At 41.1% G+C, this 25674-nt stretch overlaps 1 protein-coding gene across 3 annotated transcripts in view; it reads right to left on the bottom strand.

The window, feature by feature from the left end:
* The window catches only part of TMPRSS15 (transmembrane serine protease 15), a gene marked incomplete at both ends in the record, with an annotated part of 111096 nt that overhangs the window by 68470 nt on the left and 16952 nt on the right, over positions 1-25674 (bottom strand). For 2 of the 3 annotated variants that reach the window (XM_079767362.1, XM_079767364.1), the window contains 4 exons: positions 1957-2063; positions 5765-5873; positions 11514-11645; positions 24934-24969. In XM_079767362.1, the coding sequence (XP_079623488.1) occupies positions 1957-2063; positions 5765-5873; positions 11514-11645; positions 24934-24969 (384 nt within the window). The remainder of the gene's footprint in view (positions 1-1956; positions 2064-5764; positions 5874-11513; positions 11646-24933; positions 24970-25674) is intronic. The other variant, XM_079767363.1, reaches the window with a different exon arrangement.

The raw sequence follows: 25674 nt of genomic DNA, 5'->3' as shown, positions 1-25674 counted from the left end.
CTCTTATTAGATAGGATATACTGTCATATTTTTTTATATTTGGATATTTGTTTCTTTATTGTATTTATTATAATTGTGTGTTATTCATATCATTATGCCTAATGATTCCAAGATTTATTTATGAATGACTGATAATCTAACCATATGAAATAAATAAAAATATCATTTAGGCAAATCAAGGTATTTGAAGAGTAAAAGAACAAGAGTTCTTTACACCTTTCACATTTGGGCAGCTAATCTCTACAACATTAGCTTTTATCATGTATAGCATTTACAGCGCCTACACAATATGGTTTTAGAGAACATTTATTGAGTTAAATTAAAGTGCTGAGAATACTACTTTGCACATTGCCAGTGATTGATGTACACTAAAATTTATTATTATTATCACATTAGCCTTTGGAGAATTTTATATGAACTGGCTTATTTGTCCATCTAAGTAAATATTTATGTTGACATAATATTAAGGAACTGGATTTATCAGCTACAGAAATAAGTAGATTATGAAATGGCTTGGCCCATTTATTAAACCAAATGTGACTTACCATGAGTTCATCTGTTTTATGTACGCTCATTATTGAATTTGTACTTGGGACTTTTAAAGCACAATGAAGAAATGCATTGTGTTTGAAGTCAGAGATTTGGGGTTTGATTCCTGCCTCCAGCGTTAACTAGCTTCGTGGACCTGTGGTTACTTAATTTCTTATACCTCATTTTCCTCTCCTGTGATGCATATTTGTATATTTATTGAAAATACTAAATAAGAATACCCACAAACAGCACTCAGTATCATGAGTGTTACACCAATAATACCCAATAAAAAGTCTATATTATTGTCCTAGCCAGTTTGGCTCAGTGGATAGAGTGTAGGCTTGTGGACCAAAGGGTCCTGGGTTCAATTCCAGTCAAGGGCACATACCTCACTTGCAGGCTCCTCCCCCAGGAGACAACCAATCAATGTAAACACATCGATATTTCTCTCTGCCTTTCCCTCTCTCTCTTCCATTCTCTCTAAAAATCAATAGAAAAGTATCCTCGTGTGAGGATGAACAAATACATATTATTATCATATCTTAAATATTTCTCAAGTCTATATATATCAATCAAAAACATTCATTAGATAGAATCCATTTCTCATGTCCTACAAGCACAATTTGAAAGCTGAAATTTTTAAAATTAATGCAGTTATAATAACAGGAGTCATTTGCAACCTCATCTTAGCTCTTTATTTGACTTTTCCTCCAAAGTGTGAGGAAACCTTTCACTCCACTTCCATATTCTCTTCTTCATGCTTATTTCCCCTTGGAATTTCACTCCTTTGTTGGCTACCATTTTGGGGTTATATAGAATAAAGTGGGGAGGGTACATTTAAGTTAGTGCATTCCCTGCCCTCCCCTCAGTTTCCATCAATACCCAGGTATTTAATGACAAAAGGTTATGTGATAACAACACTAGCCACATCTACCAATTACTGAGCCTACTATCCTTGCTAGTCATTGTCTTACCCACTTTGTTAGTAATAGCCCCAAGAGACACAGAGGAACACAGTGCATATTGAAAATAGGAAAAAGAGTTCCATGAATTTATAACTTAGGCAATGTCAGAAAAATATACCATGGTATTTTTTAGTGTTTGCCTGTGTTTTGCTTAATGGAAAGAAGTAACACTCAAACAAAGCATAGTACAAAGATATAATCATGTATATTTTTGGAAAATTCTACATGCTTTTAAATAACATAAAATAGAATAGAATCAAGTGAGATAGTAACTATTTTACTACTAGGAAGACTGATTGCATAGAGCACTAAATTATTAATTTTTTTAACGAGGACCAGTTTTGTTTATTTCAGAAACTTGAAGTTTGAGTCTACATGTAGTTCAAAATAAAGAGAAAACACATCCCTCCAGTTTCTCATTTTCATTCTAATAATGGATTGTATTTTTGTTTTAACTTACCTCTCAAAATCTTGCTTGAACCCACACCTTCATAGATATTTAATATATCTGTATAATATATGTTAAAGGAATCGAAGCTCAGTTTAATGGAAAGTCCTTGTTTCACACTAAAGTAAAAGCAAAAAATAGGTTGAACAATTGTTACAACTCTTAATGCAGTCTAGAATTTGAATGCATTTTTCTCATTGTACATAGTAAACAACCTAAGATCAACACTCTTAATAACATTTTTAGTGCATGGTATGGTGTTGATAGCTATTACAATGTCGTGTGGGAGATCTCCAGAACTTTTTCAACTGGCATGACTGAAACTGTACCCAATGAACAGTAACTCCCCATTTTACCCTCCCCCAGTCCCTGGCAATCACCATTCTACATTCTCTCTCTAGGAGTTTGAATACTTTGGATGTGTTATGTCTGATCAATCTCCTTTAATTGGTCTGTTCAAATTTTGCATTTCTTCATAATTCAGTGTTGGTAGATTGTATGTTTGTAGGAATTTATCCATTTCTTTTACCCAATTTGTTGGTGCATCATTATTCATACTAGTTTCTTATTATTCTTTTAGTTTCTGTAGCATCATCAGCTGTAATCCTCCTCTTTCATTTTTTATTTTATTTGTTCAACTAGTCTCTTTTTCTTACTCTAGCTAAATGTTTGTCAATTTTGTTAATATTAAAAAACAACTCAGTGTCATTATTTAAAGTTGTCTCCCTATTCCCCTTTTAATTTATTTATTCTCTAATATTAATCGTATCTTCCTTCTGCTAACTCTGGCCTCAATTTGTTCTTTTACCAGTTCCTTGAGGTATAAAGTTAAGTTGATCATTTGAGATCTTTGTTCTTTCTTAATATAGGCATTTATTGTTATAAACTTTCCACTTAGTACTGATTTTTATCCATCCCATTATTTTTAGTATATAGTGCCTTTGTTTTCATTTGTCTAAAGATATTTTCTAATTTTCTAAGACCCATTGATTATTCATTCAAAAGCCATAGAGGCTTGCAGGTTTATTTCAGGAGTTTCTAATGTTTTGCTCCCTCTGGTGTCTATATGTGGCACTGCAAGTTCTCTGGTTCTATAGCCGCAAGCCACCCCATTCTCCCTGGTTCCCTGAGGCCCCCAGCCATTCAAACTGTGCAGGTTCAGCAGCTTGAGCCATGGGAGACGCATGGCAGTCCCTGGGAGAGCCCTTCGAACAGCTGCAATGTTGGAAGCATGCTGCACTGCTCACCGTCCATCCTCAGGGAGAAGCTTTGATTGCGCGCCATCTCCCAATTACGTCAAGCCATGCTGGCCACAGCAAGTCGCCCCAGTTCCCCTTGGCTCTCAGCACCCCCAGGCATCTGAACTATGGTTCCCTCAGTGCTCCCCAGGAGGCAAAGAGACTTCGGCAGCCCTTGGAAAAACTAATCTTTTGGACGCATGCTCCACTCTTCTCTTTCCTTCCCAGTGAGAAGCAGTGAGCCAAGACCAGATGTTCTCCTGATGTTGTGGCTGTGGGAATGTGCCCTGAACAAGGCCTAATTGGTCTCCTAAGCTTGTAGGGAAAAGTATTGTGCTTACTCCGACTTCCATCACCAATAGGGAAAAGAAACCACCTGGTACAATGTGCCTCTCATCTGACAGTCAATTTTTGAGAAGAAAAAATAGTTATATTATTTACATAATTAGTTAAATCGTAGTTTTATCATGAAGTACAGTATTTGCTGGGGTAATGTTTTTGACTCTTAGGATTTTAAAATTATCTATGCAGTAATGATGACTTTTTAAAAAATATTTTTATTGATTTCAGAGAGGAAAGGAGAGAGAGAGAGACAGAAACATCAATGTTGAGAGAGAATCATTGATCGGCTTCCTCCTGCACGCCCCCTATTGGGGATTGACCCGCAACCCAGGCATGTGCCCTTGACCGGAATTGAATCTGGGACCCTTCAGTCCGCAGGCCAATGCTCTATCCACTGAGCCAAACCAGCTAGGGCAATGATGACTTTTTTAAAAATAGTTTTTTTTTAAAAAAATTAAGTAATGGAAAGGAAGTTAAAAGAACAGAACCATACAATTCCTTAATTAACAGTGTCAGAAAGGATATTATGATTATAGTAAAAGTTTATTGGGCTCTGCTTATAAGCCCTGTGAATTTGACCTACCTTTATTAAGATGTTCAGTGGCTATAACAATTACATTATTTTTATTTGGCATTAATAAAATTTGAAAGATTGCATGAAGACAGTTAGGATTTTTCAGAAGTAATCTAAGATTTTTTTCTAAGGCTTTCTGATGACCTTTAGAGTAAGGAATAGGATATTTTTCATTTTATCAACAATGCCATTTTAAATACAAAATCATATGTTTGGCACACAAGTAACATGTTGTATAGAACATGAAAACAGAGGAAATTATGCTCCAGTCATATTACATGACTTCCATAGAGCTTAGCTCCAAAATAGAAATTATTTAAAGAGACAGGACGTTGCTCTTTCCCTGAATATTGCCAATTAAATGTGTTTAGAACAATTTTCCCTTCACAGCCCATCTCATCTCTGGGATGTGTCTGCATAGGGAAACAACCCTAGTGAATCTTTATGGGGCCATTTCCTACCATTGGTTTGGCAAGAACCCGAAGCTCTGCCTTTTAATCTTCTTTAATCAGCTGTTATATTGATTCCCCTAGTTTTCTAGTGAATCATTACAATGATTAAAACTATTTTACAGTAGGTAGGTTGTGAATCCATTATCTCATCCAGCTGTTAAGAGAAATGAACTAACTAGAAAGTCATTTCTCAAAGTAAATTTCCATAGAACAGTTAGACTGAAGGCTGTGGGGAGAAAATGTTCAGTGGCTTAATAGGAAATATATATTTTTTGGAGATTGACATAGCATGTGTGAGAAGTCCTGAACACTTAAAAAATTGCAAGGTGTTTATTTCAATTTTCTTTATATTTGAGTAAAATGATTTGTTCCTTAGAATATCTGGGAGGAACATCAGGTAGCACTCCTCTGTGAAAAACGCTCAGGTGAACATTAAGGTAGACCATCCATCAGCAGTTTGATTACTTTGACCATCATAATGATTGGATTGGTTAACTGAATTATAAGCTTGGAGGTCAAATATATAGCAACGGGTCCAAGTATTATTCAAGATACAGTGAAAAGGTTGTATGCAGCTCTTTATCTCCCATGACCGAGTCACACCAAAGGAGATTTTCCTACAGATGCTGACATAAAGAGAAAGGAACTAGTCTGGCATCAGGATGCATGTGATGTGATTCACCATTTCCTGTGATACACAGACATACACATGTACTGTTTAATTTGGCAGTACTTGATCTGTGGCAACCACAGAAAAGAACTGGCTACAGGGCCCATAAGATGGCCTAATTATTAGACAGGAGGCCTTTTTATTTTGTTATTATTTCTTTTAAATCGATTTCAGAGAAGTAGGGAGAGGGAGAGAGAGATAGAAACATCAATGATGAGAGAGAATCATTGATCAGCTGCCTCCTGCATGCAGCACACTGGAGACTGAGCCTGCAACCCAGACTGGGAATCAAACCATGACCTCCTGGTTCATGGGTTGATCCTCAACCACTGAGCCAGGCCCGCTGGGCTGGCAGGAGGCCTTTTTAAAAGGTTAAGAATAAGAAGGAAACTTCTTGGGCAGATTATCAGTTGGGAAGGCTTTGCTTCATAGCTAATGAAAACAATTTTTGGAAAAATTAATACATTGCTAAAGGTGGTAAGACTTATTGAATCAGAGAGTGACTTTACGACTTAAGAATGGGGAATAGAAGATGGCATATTACCGTATAATCCACTGGCAAACGGCATTTGATTTAGAAGGCTTTGGATAGTTGGTAGCCTCGAAGAAGCCGGAAGATCCGGTCAACAAAAATCTTCCATCACAAGTTGTGGCTGTTAAAATGACAATTAATGTTATACAAAAACCATCTTGGGAGGATTTCCCAAATGAAATGTGATTTAAATAGGTTAATGAACACTTTATAGAGTGCTCATGACTGAATCTGTGCGAGGCTATTTTATAAAACTGAATGATGCAACAGGAGATCAGATCTCATGCTTAAAATCCACTGGCTATTTTCAAATGACTCCTAGAATGTGTCCTTTTCTCCTAGTATATTGTTAATTCCTTATATGCCAGAAGCATTGGCAGGGGGTATAGAAATGGAATAAATTTAACAAAATTAAATCGCTATCCCTGGAATCTTAGTGCTGAATAAGCTAATTCTAAAGTAAGGATGGAAAAGCCCATTGTAATATTACACAGAAACGGTGCTAAGTTATAAAATGCAAGCTATGATATGATATAAGATAATTTAATGGGCAAAAGAATTAAAGAATTGACCAGCACTTAAAAATCTTGGTAAAAAAAAATCAAATGTTTTTGGTTAACTTTTAGCAATTTGGGGTATCATTTTTATAAAGCATAAAAAATACTTTGGTAAATAAATGTTTAGACTAAAAGTATTTCTAATAACAATGACCCAGGGATTGATTGCATTGGATTATGACTTGATAGCCTGATTCCAAGCCGAAGACAACAACAAAAAATAACAACACACTGAGAACAGAAAAGATAACCACCCAAGTGCAAGGATTCAACTCTGCACGGGCCGTCACAGACATCAGGAAAGGAAATAGAGAAAATTGTGGCCTGTCGAGAGAATGAAATCTCCTTTTGTATAAACGTAGAGCTAATTTATATGTTTTAAAGATAAACAGTAAAATATGTGACTTTTTAATGCAGAGCTTAATAATTTTCAAGACACAAAAGAAAATCTCCTTCACTTTCAACCCTGCCCACCACAATTCATGCCAAACAATTGGGACGATGAATCACTTATCTTCAATGACCGTAAAAGTAAGAATACTGTCTGCCTGTATTTTATGTGATATATAGAGCTTTTTAATTGCAGTTTGTCAAGAAATCTATGTACTCCAAGATTATAAGCAATGTGAGACAGTCCACTGCTATTGTAAATACTTGGTATTTAATGAGGTGGGGCGATCAATCCTACCAGCCCTAAAATATCACTGCTGGAATGTATAAAGAATTTTCTGTGTGCCAGACAGTTATAAAGTCATTAAAGGCCCAGTGCATAAGATTTGTGCACTGGGGGAGGGGTCCCTTAGTCCAGCCTGCACCCTCTCGCAGTCTGGGACCCCTCGGGGGATGTCTGCCAACGAGCCTAAGCTGGCAGTCAGACATACCTCTTGCAGTCTGGGGCTCTTGTAGTCTGGAACCCCTTGCTCCTTACTGCCTGCCTGCAGTGGAGGTGGGAGAGGCTCCCGCCACTGTTGCTGCACTCACCAGCCATGAGCCCAGCTTCTGGCTGAGCGGCACTCCCCCTATGGGAGAACACTGACCACCAGGGGGCAGCTCCTGTGTTGAGTGTCTGCCACTTGGTGGTCAGTACATGTCATAGCTACCGGTTGTTCAACCGTTTGGTCAATTTGCATATCAGGCTTTTATTATATAGGACTAGAGGCCCGGTGCACGAAATTCGTGCACAGGGGGTGTGTGTCCCTCAGCCCAGCCTGCACCCTCTCCAATCTGACTGTCCAGTGGTCTATGCAAGTGCTGAGTGTTAGTGGGGAGGGACACTCTACACTGAAGGGCCTTCGGTGAATTCTTGCATGCAAGTAAAGGTGGAGAAGAATATTTTTTATAATATTTAAAATAAAATTACAGTATGATTAAACTACTCATAATAGCAAAGCTCACAATGTCAAAATATTATTTCAAGGTAGAGGTTTGTGCTAGGGACTTTCTTATGTATTCTCTCAGTTAATTTCAGGCTGTTTCTAGAGAACCTAATTTTACATAAGGCAATGAAGCAAGATAACCTTTTGGGAAAACAGGTATAACGCAGCTGTGGCTGAGTAGGATTACTGGGGGTTCAGGGTAATAACTTTTTAGTCTACAAAATGCTTTCCAGGGCAGTATCAGAAAAAACTCTGAGTGGTAGATAAATGAGTCTGTCAAGTAATATCAGCAGTTCTTTTGAGCTACCAAAATGTCTGTGGTGGGATGGGATTTACAAGGGTATATACTCTTAGGACCTGCTGAGAGCGCCCTCTGTAGGCTCAATATTTACATGTTTGTGCAGGGCATTGAATTCTCCAGGATGTTCAAGTCCAACTTTGGTGGATAGCTTCTATGACCCTCAGTCTGGTCTGTGGTGCACACACAGAGAAGCATGCAAACAATCTGTGGAGACACTTGCCAACTTCCAAATAGACCTGAACATTGAGCTGGAGGCTGTGAGTCAGCTAAAAAGTAAACTTTCCTGCTGATGTGATTCTAATCGGAAGGAAAAAAACAATTTAAAGAAATCTTGGTTCAGCTATAGTCAGCTCTAAGTTGTGCAAGCCTAAATAACTAAATACTAAACGAGGAAGCTGTGTGGGGAAGTCAATATTAATGTGACTCTCTTAATAACATAAACTAGAATAGAGCTCACAACTGGGGGTGGGGGGAAGAGAAATAGAGGGAGAGTATAGGTCAATTTCATATGGAAAGAATTCCCTTAAATTAATTTTGCTGTGAATGTAGATTGATGGACCAGGGCTTTCAGGCAGAAATGCTACCTGATTTGATGCTGAGGTGAAGTCACTGCTTTTGGGCTCACCACTTAATAATTAAATGATAAATAAAATAACGTATATACCTGAATTCTAGCTGGATTAATATAGATTAATTGATTGATTTGTCCAATTCCTCATCTATAAATTCTTCATATTTATTTTCCAAAATAGATACAATTCTACTAACAATACAATGCTAAATTACAAATAATGAAGAGAATCAAGAAAAACAGAAAATGGGAATTGAGGGTATTAAGAAAGTTAGTGATACAAATGGCAAGTTGATACTAAAGTTCAATTAACACAAAATTTCCAAGAGACTGAAAAGTAATAATGCATTTGGTCCTTAACACAAATTTAGGGAATTAATTCAGTTCTAATAGTGAGTGAGGCTCATGCCATGAATTTATAGTGGCTCAGAAAAGTAATTCATGGCTTTATAACTTATTTTAGGACAAGTTTCATACTTACCTATGGTGATTTTTTGATATGCATTGTTATTAATTTATCATGAAAATTATTAACTCCATGACAGTAAAGATCAAATTATAGGTGTGGTTCATTTCATGATTATATACACCCACCCTCCCTCCCCCAATGTAAAATTATTGATCATCATTATACAGACTTAAAGACATGTGTCTCACTTTGGCCTACACTATTATTTTTGAAATGTAAATCAACATCACCTGTATTACCTCATGATGGCACACTTGTGTTATATTCTCTCTGAAAAGGTTTTGAAAACTGCCTGGAAACCATAGCAAAAGAAAAATAGGTTTCTTTCTTCTGCTTTGAGTAACTTAGTTACATAAAATAGATTAAAAATATTCTGTAGCCTGCACTTTCTTCCAATATGCTATGAGTGCACTTCAAAGTATGTACTTAAACTTTGAAGGTTTGAATTTTATCCAAGAACATTTGAATTAGGATTTCTTAGTAAAAGAAGCCTCTTTGGTCAAGTTGCCTCTTTTTTTTTTCTCTTTGAGTTGGTGATGGGAAACAGACCAACTTCCTATCTTTTAAAGTATGTTTCAAGTGGATAGGTAATTTTTAAAACTTTGGTTATTATTGGAGTGTTCATCTTCAATTAATAGCACCCAAGAAGAGCAAATTAAAACAAATACTAGGAAAGCAAAGTGTAGCAAATAGCAACTACAGCCTTTACACACTTCAGGAGCTAATTGTTCTCAGGATCAATGTTGACATTGATCATGAATCACATCAAAAACTATTCAATTCATGTTTTCTGTTTAATTTTTCAAAAACAAATTATAAGTTAGAATTATTTAATAGGTCTTCACATTGCTTATTAATCTATATTTATGTGGTAATCTTTCATGTATATGTTACTCAACTATACAACTATACAATGAAGAAATAAGTCAAAGAGTAAACATGTTTAAATAACTTAGGAGCATGCTTGGCATATAGTATGTACTACTTAAGTGCTAATTAATAATGATAGAAACTGTTATTATTAACAGATGCCAACATTTACAAATAAAACACAGATGTTTTATTCATGAGACTTTAAGATCTTATTCACAACTGATTTCCATTATTCACAGATCTACAGCTCAAGTACATTATTTTTGGGGTCTATTTGTTGTTTCTATGCAAAAGGCAAATAAAAGCAACAATCAAAATGAAAGAATAGCAAGTACTGAGTTAGGGACCATTAGAATGGACAACAAAGAGTGATATTATGATGGTGGAAAAAAATGAAAAGCACTCAAATACATAACAATCACTTTGGAATAGTTTAATATGGGATGGAAAAGAATGCCATTCTTTTGCCCCACTTATGACAGTCATTTCTAACCACAGCATCCTTTCCATCCTTTCCATCATCATCAAATGAAATTCTGTTTTATTAATATTAATATTGTATAAAATAAAGTTTAGGAAAATAGTATAATTATGTTTTAGATTTTGTGTTAAATTATAATCATGGCTATAGGGAAATCTTATTCTCCAATAGTTTCTGGTATCTGAGGTGTGTGTGTGTGTGTGTGTGTGTGTGTGCGCGCGCGCGCGCACACACACACACACAGTGAGGATCTATGTACTTGTATATAGTCTACATACATATGCATGATGTATATATATATGGTCTGGATCTATGTATTGTGGATGGGAAAAGGGGTTCTATGCAAGTAACCTCACAGGATGATCTGATTATAAATTCATAACTGGGCAGGTCACAGTGGGTAGTTACCCCTAGTATATAACTTCTTTAGTAAAAGGCTTGTCTTTGCCTTAAGTAAGTCCTGCCCATACTTTCTGGGCACCTAAGTTAATATACGCTGAGTGGCCAGATTATTATGATCTCTGAATGCATATATATGTATATATATATTAGAGGCCCGGTGCATGAATTCGTGCATGGGTGGGGTCCAGCCAGCCTGGCCAGGGGGAGGGGACATGGGTGGTTGGCTGGCCGGCCTGCCTGCTGGTCAAACTCCTGGTCGAGGGGACAATTTGCATATTAGCTTTTTATTATATAGGATATACACTGAGTGGCCAGATTATATGCGTTCAGAGATCATAATAATCTGGCCACTCAGTGTATATACCTTTGAAATTACCCCTCTTTCAGACCACTCTTCCTAATATGTGACTCTCCTTCAAACCTCTTCTTCTCAAGTACAAGAAAAACATGACTGTAACTATCCTGTAATCAATGCCTGGCTTGCTTTTTCCAACTTTTGTGTCATCTTCCTTATGTTCCCTCCTTCATTTCAAATGCATGAAAGACACTGAAAAACTAAACTGCTCATCCCCAGAGCATTTGAGATCTTGCTCCCTTGCACATGTTGTCAATTTGGCTCAAATAAACTCTTCTAGAAATTCTCCACAGGTTTGGGTGTTTCTAAGGTCAACAGTATGTGTACATGGTCTCCAAGCAAGGGGGGAAGAGAATAGGGAGAGAATATTACTTACCACAAGTTTTATTGTCTTCATCAGAACCATCTGGGCAGTTTAATTCTCCATCACAAAATAAGTCACTTGCGATACATTTTAGAGCATCAGCACAAGGCCTTGAACCAGGCGGACACTTCACTGAGACATTGCCTTAAGGAAAAAAGATTGAGTTTGTAAATGTACTGCATACGTATCAGATTTAATTCCTTACCATATGTACAATGTTTGGATATTTATTATGCATTTTTATCATTTAGATTCTTACTTATAAGCACATATTTCAATTTCCCCTGGAAATATTTATTTCATTTAATATATCAGTTATTTGTAAAAATTTAGAACTTTATATTAAACAAATTCTTCATAGATGTTAAATATGAATGTTTATTTTATTTTAACCTTGATAAATCAACACTACAGTTTTGACATTTGGCCCTTAATGTTTACAACTCCTAGGATTGTTATATATGTTATATGGGACAATTTGTTGGAATGTTTTCCACAGCATCTGCATCATTGGTAATCATTTCATTTACTCGTAAACATATTATTCAAAAATATTGTGGCTGAAATCAAGGTTTGCATTCTGTAGAGCAAAATTTGTCAACGAAAGCCATTTTATAGTAAAATAAGATACTTAAAATTCCCAGCACAAAGCTATATTGAACAGTGGAAAAAAATCCAATGACTATTTCCTTCAATATTTGTTTGCTTCTTGGGTCAGGGGTTCTTACAGGAAAGACATGCCCCTGAAGAGTTCTATGCCATCTCTTGCCTGGATCTGATCAATGTGCACTTCTCAGCCTACACATAGAGGTACAGCAAGAAACACATTTTACTCTAGAAATTAACTTGGAAATTTTAGGTGTGATTCTAAAAATGACATGTTTTATGCTCACTAGATAAAGACATACGTTTCTATTTTTCAGATCAGTGTGATAATCTGATTATTTTCGTCTATGATTAGAATGACAATGATGGTTTAAAGTTTTTGAAAATCTTTAAACTCAATAGCATTTTTTTGGGGTTATTGTTCTTAACCTTAAAACCAGCACTGCACTGCCATCTGCTGGGCTCTAAAATCATATTTTACACTGAAATGTCTCCTAATGCTCTATGAAATTAATTGCAAAAATAAAAGTGCTTATGTCAATGAATCTACTAAGGTAATACCTAATTTGGAACATTTATGGACAGAGTTGCTGAGTCTATATAGAACTAAATTAGATTTTTATAATTATCTCCAATTAAAAAGGATATAAACATTTGGGAAATTCATGGATCACCTAACATCTAAAAATAGAACAGGATAAAGATCAGAGCTGTTCACAAATGACAGAATATTCTCATATAAGACATTAAAAAAGAATGATAAAAAGAATACTGAATAAATCCAAATGCATACTATAACCATTGATATCTATGAGATAATAATCAAAAAGTCCTTAATCATTAAGTCCCTGACCCATGAAAGGTGGAGTGTCAATAGTATGCCATAAATGCTTGCTAAATAAATAAACAACAAAAAAGTTTTATTTTAGACACTATAGGTCTCATTTTAATAGTAGTTAATAGAATTCTAGCTATTCAGATTTGGGGATATAGTTAGGAAGATGTATACTTTGTCTGTCCTAATACTTCCCCTGGGAACTTCACTCCCTGATGCTCCATATCTCTATCTATGACCTATTAAATGCTGTAGATCCAACCTCAAAAACACATGGGATCCTTTGATGTCATTAGCGATTATTCACGCACCCCATAAGTATTTATTGTCTATTTATTTGTGTAACACATTTTTAAGGGATGGAGGTAAAGGGAAGAGTAAGACAGAGACTCTAGTTTCATGGAGCTTGGAGTTTAGTGAGAGACTGGGTCATTACTAATCTCTCTATATAAAAGCCAATATGCAAAGTGTCCCTTAGGGAGTTCGACTGACTAGGAGTTCGATCGCTTGCTATGATGTGTGTTGACCACCAGAGGTTGGCGTGGAACGAAGGAAGGTCCCGGCTGGTGGCTGGCAGCCACTAGGGACCCTATCCATGTACGAATTTCATGCACTGGGCCTCTAGTTAGTTTTTAAAAAGAGATCTAAAAATGTGCTATGGGAACACCAAGGATTAGGCAATTTGTTTCCTTTTGAGATAGAGGTTATAAACATCTTTACATAAAGTAGGTTTTGAAGGATGCCTAGAAATGTCCCAGGACGAGAGGCATATGGAATGTATACACTGTGTGTTAGGAGCATAACAATATATGAACAACAGGTGAATCTAACTTCTCCAGATGGTAGGATGTTAGTGAAAGCCACAGAAGGCAGGGAATGTGGTGCCAAATACTAGGGGACTGATTTTGTCTTTGTAAAATGTTAGAAATACTTTTTCTATAGGCAATGACATGGAAAGTTTTTAGATATCTATGTGATATGACCAGTCTATGTCTCAATAACACAATTCTGGAGCCACCTGGAGAGTCAGAGTCATGTAGAAAGAGAACAAGATAAACTGTTACAATAATCAAGGAGAAAGTTAGTGAGGGTTAGAACTCTTGTGCTAGCAGAGGAGATGGGACATGGACTCAGTTGTTATTTTACAAATAAAATTGGTGAGCTTTAGTGGCCAGATGTGCTCCTGACCAAAGGGGTGGGGAGAAGGGGTGTTAAGAATGATACCTACACTGGCATCATTCTGGATTGGCCAGTTAAATTACTAAGGGTCCTTAGTTACAATCTATATCTATATATATCTCTCTATATAAAACCCTAATATGCAAATAGACTGAACAGTGGAACAACCAAACAACCAGTCACTATGACGTGTGCTGACCACCACAGGGTGCATGCGGAACATGGCGGGCATCGGCCGTGGCAGGATGGTGGGGCAGGTGAGCGGGGGTGCCAGACCAAGGTGGGGCACTGGTTGCTGTCATTGGGGCGAGCCTCTGGTGGTTACTGAAAATTCTTTGCTCCTGTGCACCGCAGTCCCGCTGGCCGTTGGCACCCGCTGATGGTACCGGCCCTGGCTTGCACCCACTGCTGGCGCCGGCCCCAATTGCTCTGTGCTGTCAGTGCGTGGGAGCAGTGGCTGCATGAGCGGGACTTCCAGCAGACAGGGGACAGGGGCTGTGGTGGGAGGGGCTGGGCGGGGCATGGAGGATGGGCCAAGACCTGCCCTTGTGCCCACTGCAGCCTCATGGCCCACAGTTCTTTTCAAGGTGCACAAATTCGTGCACTGGGCCCCTAGTAGTGAATATAAGAGCAACAGCTGATGAGATTAGAAAATGACTCTAGTTTGAAGTATTTTGATTTGAAAGTGGAAATATTAGGAACTCTAGCTTATTTTGTATTATATTTCTATAGATTTTTTCATAAACACTTTTCAGCTGCCTTGGTCAATGAAGAAAGAGAATATGTATGTATTTTTAATCCTCACCCGAGGATATTTTTCCATTGATTTTTAGACAAAGTGGGAGAGAAAGGGAAAGACAGAGAGAAACATCAATGTGAGAATTGGTTGCCTCCTGCATGAGCCTGACCAGGGCCCAGGCTGGGGAGAAGTCTGCAACTGAGGTACATGCCCTTGACCAGAATCAAATATGAGACTTGTGCCCTTGACCAGAATCAAACCTGGGACCCTTTGGTCTGCAGGCCGACACTCTATCCACTGAGCCAAACCACTAAGGCGAGAAGTTCCTCATTTTGAAACCAATATGGAAAATATAATTGTTATATAAGGGCAGTATGGTTTAGCTTTTTACTAGATTGCATTTTTACCTCATTTTACATACACATACATGGTGACAATTTCCAACAAAATAATTGATTAAAGCATTAACTGTTACAGAAATTAGCCAGATGCCAGTTTTTTAAAAAATGACCTTTCATTTTTAAAACTAGAGTTCTTTGAGTTGTGGACTACTCTATTTGCCATTTCATTCCTTAATTTTTACTCTGGTCTTTCTCCTTTTCTAAGTCTGCACTGTACTTCTCAATAGAGAATTTTCAGGAAAGAAGTTAAATAATTGTGTGATTTTTCCTTATTTTTATTGATTTCAGAGAGGGAGAGATAGAAACATCAGTGATGAGAGAGAATCATTGATCAGGTGCCTCCGCATGCTCTCCACTGGGGATTGAGCCCGCAACCTGGGCATGTGCCCTGACTGGGAATTGAACCTGATCTCTTGGTTCATAGGTAGATGCTTAACCCCTGAGCCATGCTGACTGGGCTAAATAATTATATTTTAAGAGAATATTAATTGGTTTTGTTTATTAGAGGCTGATCAAATTCCCTGGATATTAGTTACTGTTATCTTGAGTGGAAAAACACCTGCACATATTTTTATATCTATATGATATTTTATCTTCAGGATGTTAATTTCCTGGCATATTATGAAAACCCAATAATAAACTAGTATTAATTGGAGTTCTGCAAATGAAAAATTCGAATTATCCATTTACATCTGTATCATGAAAGATTCAGTATAAACTCAGTGTGATTACTTCAGCGTGCTCCAAAGTCATAATAATTTCTAGTGATTTGGGGTAAGGAACCTCCTGTGCCTACTTGGGCAGGCCCTGTGCTTGGCATATGGAGGATGAAAGACTGAAATCCATTTTTTTCCTTTCAAACCAGTTATAAAAAGTGTTAATGCAAGATAATAATTTGAAAATCACATTTTGGAAATCCTAGATTTTTATTTTCCCTGTTATTTATTTATTTTTAAAAAATACATTTTTATTGATTTCAGAGAGGAAGGAAGAGGGAGAGAGAGAGAATCATCAATGATGAAGGAGTCATTGATCAGCTGCCTCCTGCATGCTCCCCAATGAGGATCAAGCCCACAGCCCCCTGACTAGGAACCGAACCTCAACCTCCTGGTTTATAGGTCAATGATCAACCACTAAGCCATGTTGGCTGGGCTATTTTCCCTGTTATTTAAATGGGAGTAATAATACTAAGCAGTCAAGCGATGCTGTTTGAGACAAATTGAGCCCAAGAGCCTTATAGCTTGCTTAGCAGTGGCAGTAGAATCTGAATCTTAGAACACCTGCCTTTAGAGACCAACTGCATTTCACTACACGGTATTGGAAAAATAGCTATCACCTTACAGAAATTCTCATCCACTTTGATAGAACAAATTTAATCTCTTCAGCAAGACCGTAGTGGGTCAATCCAAATGAAATTACAGTGGAAAGGTACTTTAACAGTTCTGATATCACGTGCACAGAAGGGTCTTCAGTGCTTAGCAATATATTAATATTGTTCTCTTAAATGTAGAGAAAGAAGCACACTTAAAGTCATAATGCATTTGGTGTCAGAAAAAGTCCCTGTGTTATATATAGTCTTGGGGCAATTCAACTGAGGAACATAATTCCACCTTAGCTTCTCCTGACCCAATTTCATTAAATCAGCCAATTATTTTTCTTCAGTCCCAAAACTCTTGCACGTAGTGGAATGGTAGCAAGATTGCATTTTTTTGTATAAGGCTGAGAAAGCCCATGATAGCGAAACTTTGTTTTTCTGCAGTAATTGCCTACACAGTAAGTAACCAAAGACTAGGACAAGCTGTATGCTACAAACCCTGCAAGCATTTGAACAATTGCCCAAAACCACCCCTCTAGGTACTCTTTAGCAGCCCAGAAATCAACCAGTGAAATGTAACTTTAGTTCTTATCTCTCTCCTCTAGTGTTCCAAATGGGTTAGTAAAACTTTATGGTAATTGACAACAAAGGCAGCTGAACAATAGAACATAGTCTTCATGGACTTTGAACCCGCTATCATACAAAAATTTTCTTTGGCATAATTTATAATAGTATTAACGGCAGGTATATGATGCATGCATTTGTTGATTTTTCTCAAACATGAGAATAAACTTAACATCCTTGAAAAGCATATTCATAATATATTATGGCTTGGAAACTGCGGTTTTCAAGTTTAATTGCCTCGTTCCCCTCTATAAATCTATAGTATCTTGCCGGCTGAGAGGAATAAATGGGAAATATGATTTGGAACTCGTGGATCCAGTAAAAGAGGAAATATGATATTTTGCCACCTACTTACCTTATAATTCTGTGAGGACTGATTAAGGTAATTCTATACAGTCTCCAATAACAGGAAGCTTCAGAAATGGAGTTTGTTTTTTTTTGTGTTTTATTTTTATTTTTTTGGTCAAATAAATGATCAGATTGAAATGAATATTACTGAGTATAATCATCTCATTTTAACCTTAGTTTAGTTTTTGAAAGTTCTGTTAAAAATGTATCCAACTGTATTTTTTTAAAAACTCAGAATGGGAAAGGGAGAGGGGATGTAACATTGGTTGTGTCCCTCTTTATGCTAGGCATGAATGGAGACAGTACTGTGGTATCTGTTTTATCTCAATTCTCATGACCACTCTCTAAGACATGTATTTTAATTATCTTTCGGACAATTAATATAAAGTTTAAAAAGACTAGGTAGCTTGCCAAGTACTACAGATAGAGTAAGTGGTGAATTTAGATAGTGGTGGGTTTACCATGCCTTTTTAGTGACTGAGAGTTGTATGTTACTTCTTTCCTTTTCATTTTGAATAACAACTGTTTAAAATGTGAAAGCTAAGACTAACTGTATGCTTAACCCGCTCCTGTGGTTTTCTTGTAGGAAAGGAGACTTCTGCTCTACTCCCCAGGAGAGAAAAGTGTGGGAGGAGTATTACCCTATGTTCTCTGCCCCCCCATTCATCATTTCTTTGGCCAGAGAAAACTGGGCATATGGTTCAGCCACTTCTTATATTTTTGATGGGTATATCTTCAGGAGAGTAAGGGTGAAAAAGTTGAGTCCAAGGATTTCTTGCTTTGACATTGATTTTTCTCCCCTCAGTCTTTCCACATATTTCTCTTTGGATATTTTATAAACCTAAGTGGTCCCCAATAACTTGGATTATATGAATCATTCAGTGAATCAATACACAGACAGACAAATAGAAAACAGGACGCTAATTTGAATATTTGTTGCTGACTTTCAACGTTTTGAAAATAAATTAATCTTAATATATTCAATGTTTTTTCCAGTTTACTTTTAGGCTAAACAAATTAACCTTTATCAATTCTAAGACCATGCTTTGAAAGTGTGTTGAAAGATGATTGTAGATGCCATAGTCTTTCACTTTGGAGAAGGGACTATGGCCTGAAGTGCAGTTTTATTTTTCTACTAGAAGCCCGGTGCACGAAATTCGTGTACGGCGGGGGGTTGTCCCTCAGCCCAGCCTGTACCCTCTCCAATCTGGGACTCCTGGAGGGATGTCCGACTGCTCGTTTAGGCCCGATCCTGGTGGGATCGGGCCTAAACGGGCAGTCGGACATCCCTCTCACAATCCAGGACTGCTGGCTCCAAACTGCTTGCCTGCCTGCCTTCCTGATTGCCCTTAACCGCTTCTGCCTGCCAGCCTGATCACCCCCTAACCACTCCCCTGTCAGCCTGGTTGATGCTTAACTGCTCCCCTGCCAGCCGGTTTGCCCCCAACTTCCCTCCTCTGCCAGCCTGGTCACCCCTAACTGCCCTCTCCTGCAGGGTTGATCACCTCCAACTGCCCTCCCTTGCAAGCCTGGTCCCTCTCAACTGCCCTCCCTTGCAGGCCTGGTCCCTCACAACTGCCCTTCCTTGCAGGCCGGGTGCCTCCCAACTGCCCTCCCCTGCTGGCCATCTTGTAGTGGCCATCTTGTGTCCACATGGGGGCAGGATCTTTGACCACATGGGGGCATCTATATTGTGTTGCAGTGATGATCAATCTGTATATTACTCTTTTATAAGATAGGATAGAGGCCTAGTACAGGGGTGGGGGCCAGCTGGTTTGCCCTGAAGGGTGTCACAGATAAGGGTGGGAGTTCCCTTGGGGTGTGGGGCGGCCTGAGCGAGGGGCCTGTGGTGGTTTGCAGGCCTGCCACGCCTCCTGGCACCCCAAGGGGAGGCCCTGGTATCTGGAATTTATTTTCCTTCTACAATTGAAACTTTGTAGCCTGGGGTGGCAGCCATTTCTGGGGCGGCAGCCATTTCTGTGGCAGTTAATTCACCTTCTACAATTGAAACTTTGTAGCCTTAAGCGGGTGAGCCCGGCCAGGGTGTGCGGAAAGCTTTGCTTCCCCTGTTGCTGCCGGCAACCCTGGCCTGCTCTCTCAAGCTCCATTCTGCCGCCATTTGTTTGAATTTGTTTACCTTCTATAATTGAAACTTTGTAGCTTGAGTGGAGGCTTAGGCCTGCAACAGCTATGGAAAGTTTGGCTTCCTCTGTTACCTGGGAAACCTTGCTCTCTGTGGCTGTAGCCATCTTGGATTTGGGTTAATTTGCATACTCGCCCTGATTGGCTGGTGGGCGTGGCTTATGTAGCGGAGTGATGGTTAATTTGCATATTACCATTTTATTAGAGAGGATATGTTGTACGACTATATGAATAACAAGTAAATAGAAAAGAACTCCTGGGAGAAACCAAGATGGCGGCATAGGTTAAACACCTAACCTACAGCCGGGCACAACAATATAAAAAACACAACCAAAAGTCAAAACGGACATCATCCAGAACCACGGGAAAGCTGGCTGACTGAAATGCCCACAATTAGAAGGAAAAAGAAAACCACAAGGAAAATCAGAGAAGCCGTAAAAGCTTGAGGTATGGAGACACGGGCGGAGACACGAGCCCGCGCGCCTGCGGGGAAGACGGAGCCGGAGAGGAAGGGGCGGCTGGCGGCCTGGCTGGCGTTCTCTGGCGGGAAGGAGATAAAAGCGCCAGATTGTGCTGAACCCCAGCTCCGACTGCACTGAACCCCAGTTCCCGGCGAAACCCGGGGAAGCCGGGCTCAGGCTGGGGGAGTCTGGGCGGTGGGACGGAGACACAGAGGAGCTGCGCCGGAGCCGCGCACGGGAATGTGCGCAGAGGAGGGTCTGTTGCCTGTGCCGCTGGATTGCCCTAGCGGGAAGGAGACAAAAGCTCCGGACTGTGCTGAACCCCTAGTTCCAACTGCACTGAACCCCAGTTCTGGGAAAGACCCGGGGAAGCCATGCTCATACTGGGGAAAGCTGGGCTGTAAGGCAGAGATGCAGAGAGGCGGCGAAGAGCAGAGCACCGGAGGCGCGCAGGGGATTGTGCGAGGAGGATGGGCTGCTGACTGTGCCGCTGAGTCGCCCTGGAGGGAAGGAGACAAAAGCGCCAGACTGAGGTGAGCCCCAATTCTGACTACACAGAAACCCAGTTCCGGGAGAGAATCTGGGAATCCAGATTCATTGGGGGAGAGACTAGACTGTTTGGCAGCGCGCGAAACTCCAGGGCGCTTTTCTCTCAGAGGTGTTTGCTGGGAGTACAGAGGGACACAGGAACCTCATAGGGCGGGGCTGAAGGGAAGCCACGGCGGAAGGCTCCGCCCTGTAACTCCGCCCCATCCAAGCTGAACACAGAGGCTTTTACAATTTTGCAAGTCTAGTTGAATGGGGCTGTCTCCCGGCATAGACACAGCTGATCCTCACAGCCAATTGGACTGGAGGTCACATCCTCCCAGTGTACCAACAGCAATCAAGGCTTAACAACACCAAGACTTTGCACTCAGCCCACAAAGGGGGGTATAAAGAGCGACCACCTAGGGAGATTGGGGAAGCTGAGCGATAGGGAGGCAGCCAAAAGGGGAAGACACCGAAACAGGTCATGAATATAAGGGATGATGTAATTCCTGCTGAGGGGCCACAGGCAGTAGCTGACCTACACTCCATTGGAGACCCAGAAACGAGGGCATCTAGTGGTCGGTGTGAGATGACACCAGATTTCGACCACTCCCATAAGGGACACATTCAAGAGGCAGACACAGTGAGCGCCGAAGCCTTGCTGCACCAAGACCCGGCACATAGGCGTGTCTCCCGCACAGCAACTCTTTCTTTATAGACACAGAGGGTCCGCACGGCCAATAGGCCTGGAGGACAATTCCTCCCAGTGACACCAACAACAATCAAGACTTAACTATACAAACAAGGACCAAGATGGAGGCATAGGGCAGAAGCCTGATTGCTGCCTACCACAACGGTTTTGAGACTACAACGGGAGAGCAGAGCGGACACCATCCAGAACCACCGGAGGGCTAACTGAGCGGATGCTATACAACTAGAATAAAAGAGAGGGGTACGCGGGATGAAGCTGATGCCGGTGACCCAAAGACCACACTTTAAAAACTACGGCTCAGGCGACACAATGGCGGCTTGGAACGTGCTCGGCGCAGTTCCCCCAGCGGTCTCCGGCTGAGGGGAAGGCTTCACTCGCTGCCGAGCACGGACAGACGAGCCCCTGGGAGACATGGGGCGGGAGACTACGCGCTTGCTGACCTCCGAGTCCTTCAAGAATCTCAACGCCCCGGAAGCGGCCAGGTGCGCACGCTCGGCGACCGGCCACCGCTGCAGACCCAAGGGCCGACGCAGCCACCCCGGACCAGCCCGCCGCCGCGCACCGGGCACACCGGAGCTTCGCCGAGCCCGCCGCCCAACGAGTTCTGCGGTGGCTGCCCTGGAACTCTGAGAAAATGGCCGAAGGAATTGCTGAGAGGGAATTGACCAACAGGAATTGGGATCAAGAAGACGAAACCCCGCTGGGTCCCGGATCCGGGTGAAGCCGTGTACCCCTGGGTCCGGGTGAGGCTGGGAACTGGGTCAGGGTGAGGCTGGGCCCCGGGTCCGGGTGAGGCCACGTGCCCCTGGGTCCGGGCGAGGCCATGCGCCCCTGGGTCCGGGTGAGGCTGAATCCTGCGCCTGGGCGAGGCCGTGTGCCCCTGGATCCGGGTGAGCCTGGCCTCGGGTCCGGGCGAGGCCGTAGGCCCCTGGATCCGGGTGAGCCTGGGTCCCGGGTCCGGGTGAGGCCTTGGGCCCCTGGGTCCGGGTGAGCCTGGGTCCCGGGTCCGGGTGAGGCCGTGGGCCCCTGGATCCGGGTGAGCCTGGGTCCCGGGTCCGGGTGAGGCCGCGGGCCCCTGGATCCGGGTGAGCCTGGCCCCGGGTCCGGGTGAGGCCGCGGACCCCTGGATCCGGGTGAGCCTGGCCCTGGGTCCGGGTGAGGCCGCGGGCCCCTGGATCCAGGTGAGCCTGGCCCCGGGTCCGGGTGAGGCCGCGGGTCCCTGGAACCGGGTGAGCCTGGCCCCGGGTCCGGGTGAGGCCGAGGGCCCCTGGATCTGGGTGAGCCTGGGTCCCGGGTCCGGGTGAAGCCGTGGGCCCCTGGATCCGGGTGAGTCTGGCCCCAGGTCCGGGTGAGGCCGTGGGCCCCTGGATCCGGGCGAGCCTGGGTCCCGGGTCCGGGTGAGGCCGTGGGCCCCTGGATCCGGGTGAGCCTGGGTCCCGGGTCCGGGTGAGGCCGTGGGCCCCTGGATCCGGGTGGGCCTGGGTCCTGGGTCCGGGTGAGGCCGTGGGCCCCTGGATCCGGGTGAGCCTGGCCCCGGGTCCGGGTGAGGCCGTGGGCCCCTGGATCCGGGAGGGCCTGGGGCCCGGGTCCGGGTGAAGCCATGGGCCCCTGGATCCGGGTGGGCCTGGGCCCCGGGTCCGGGTGAGGCCGTGGGCCCCTGGATCCGGGTGAAGCAGTGCCCCTGGGTCCGGCCGAGACCAAACCAGAGGGAGTCGGACCTGCATTACCACCATTTGTCCACCATCCAGAGCTGAGGGGTCAGTGCCGACATGTACTCATAGGAAACTGGTGGACATTGATATTGGGTCTCAAAAGAACTGTTGGTCCAGAAAGAAACTCACTACAGACTGATTCATTTGCCTGTCAGCATAACTATTATTGCTCGTCGCACATTCAATTCTTATAAGTATATCTCTAGTGACACATGATTTCGCTCATCTAGGGGAAATGATGAACAACATAGACTGATGAACAAGAACAGAACCAGAAACAAGGAGGCATCGATCGGACTATCGGGCCTCAGAGGGAGGATAGGGGAGGGTGGGGGGAGGGGGGAGAGATCAACCAAAGGTCTTGTGTGCATGCATATGAGCCTAACCAATGCTTAACTTCAACAGAGGGTTGGGGCATCCAAGGGGAGGGGTGTGGGATGGGAATGTGGGGATGAGGACAAATATGTGACACCTTAATCAATAAAGAAATTTAAAAAAAAAAAAAAATAACAAGTAAATACAACAGCAGGCAGGTTTATCCTACCATGAAAGACCTGTATGGGTTTGGAGGTGTGATAGTGTGTTTCATAAAGTATTCTAATGATTTATGTATCACTTTGGTTTTCAAACATCACATCAACCATTTCATACAAGAATTATTCAATCTTACTCAGAAAGGTATTTACACAGAAATGTCCTCTTCATGTAAGTATATAACAATAACACAAAAATGGCATTATTATTTTAGGAGCTGAAGATCTATGAAATCTTGCCTGTATGGAGTTTACTGGATGAGACTGGGGACACACACAGGCCATTCCATATGACGGTTAAGTTAGGACCAGAGAAGTTGCTTTAGTGAACCAGCAGATAGACAAAAGCACAGTAGATAATTGCTAGAAATTCAGATAAATTGTCACATCAAAGATACACACCGAGAGTTTGCACAAAATAGGCACTTAATGAAAAATTGTTGAATGAGTGAATCAAGGCTACTTTGGTCCTGGTTTGGCAACCAGTACCTGTGGGTGTTACTAGGTGTGAAAATACAAATACATTTAAAAAAATCTCATTTAAAATGTATTTGTATTTTCACACCTCAAAGGCCTGGAGTGGAGGGGGTCAATGGGGGAAAAAAGGGTGACAGCTGTACTACTTTTAACAATAAAGATAAATTAAAAATCTCATTTAAGATGAAGTCAGAAAGCCCTGCAGGAGGAGCTCTCTCACACACAACCACTCAATGTACCTTGCAGATTTTAGCAGGAGAAAGATTTTCTCCTTGTCTAGCAACAGGCTCAGCCAATAATAAACCACCATGAATCAGCCAATGGGAAGCCACTACACTTCAAACTCCCCTATCTTCCAATGGCATCTTGTTTTTACAGCTCCTCCCCCCCCTTTTTTTTTTTTGAAAGTAACATTCTCTTGGCTTTGTCATAGCTTGCATGTCCCAAATTGCAATTCCCGTGTAAGCCAATTTTGTGTAAAAATAACTGACTGTTTTACTTTTAAAGTTAACATAGGAGGGAGCAAGCATGTCTGAAAGCTACATTTTTATCCCATTGGTGGCATTCTTAGCAATAGATAATAACCTCTGTTCTCATAGAGGACTGGAGTGAGGTCAGACAATCTAGGCTTTAGCATAAAATATGTTGTTAACTTTTGGTGAAATTTAAAGCTAAAAGTGCACATTTTAAAGCTCTGGTTTTCTTATCTATAAAAGGAGTAATATTAACTACTATGTTATCAGAGAATTCTCAGAAGCCTAGAATGAAACATTAGTGAAAACTTTTTTAAAACAAAAAAGATAATATTATCAAAACTGACCTGTGGTTGTCAGAGGACTGTTGGTTGTTAGCTTGCCTGTAAATAAAAGAAATGACATTAAAACAACTATTATAGTTTAAACTGATTATTAGGAATTTGTTGTATATTCTTCCTGTTTAACATTCAACTCGACAGCTTTTAAGTTACTTTGAATTATTAGTACCTATTAACTTGAGAATATATCATTTATTCCTGGATCTAAGAATAAGTCTTTTCATTGATCTTTAGAATTGTAGAGTGGAAGTTATTAGATTTTTCAAGTTATCTTTTATCTATTTTTTAAAAAAATGTATTTTTATTGATTGCAGAGAGGAAGGGAGAGGAAGGAGAGAGAGATAGGAATATCAATGATGAGAGAATCACTGATCGACTGCCTCCTGCACATCCCACACTGTGGATCGAACCCGCAACCCGGGCATGTGTCCCTACTGGGAATTGAACCCCAACCTCCTGGTTCATAGGTCCATGCTCAACCACCAAGCCATGCTGGCAAGGCCATCTTTGAGGTTTTAAGTATAAAAGATGATGTTTTAAAGTTATTAATAGTAGTTAAATATGGGATTCATTAATTTTGTACTGGCTGTAGACTTAAATGTCCTAGGTTAATCTGCTGTTATTTGAAATAGAAGCTTGGGATATGCTTAGACCATAGGCTTTGGAGTACAAAGGACTTGCTTTCAGTTCCTGAGTTTGACACTAAATAGCTGTGTGACTCTTTTTAAGTGAAAAAATTATTACTTC

The sequence above is a fragment of the Cnephaeus nilssonii genome (genome assembly GCF_951640355.1).
Source record: "Cnephaeus nilssonii genome assembly, chromosome: 3".
Lineage (NCBI taxonomy): Eukaryota > Metazoa > Chordata > Mammalia > Chiroptera > Vespertilionidae > Cnephaeus > Cnephaeus nilssonii.
This window is presented reverse-complemented; position numbering and strand designations above follow the sequence as displayed.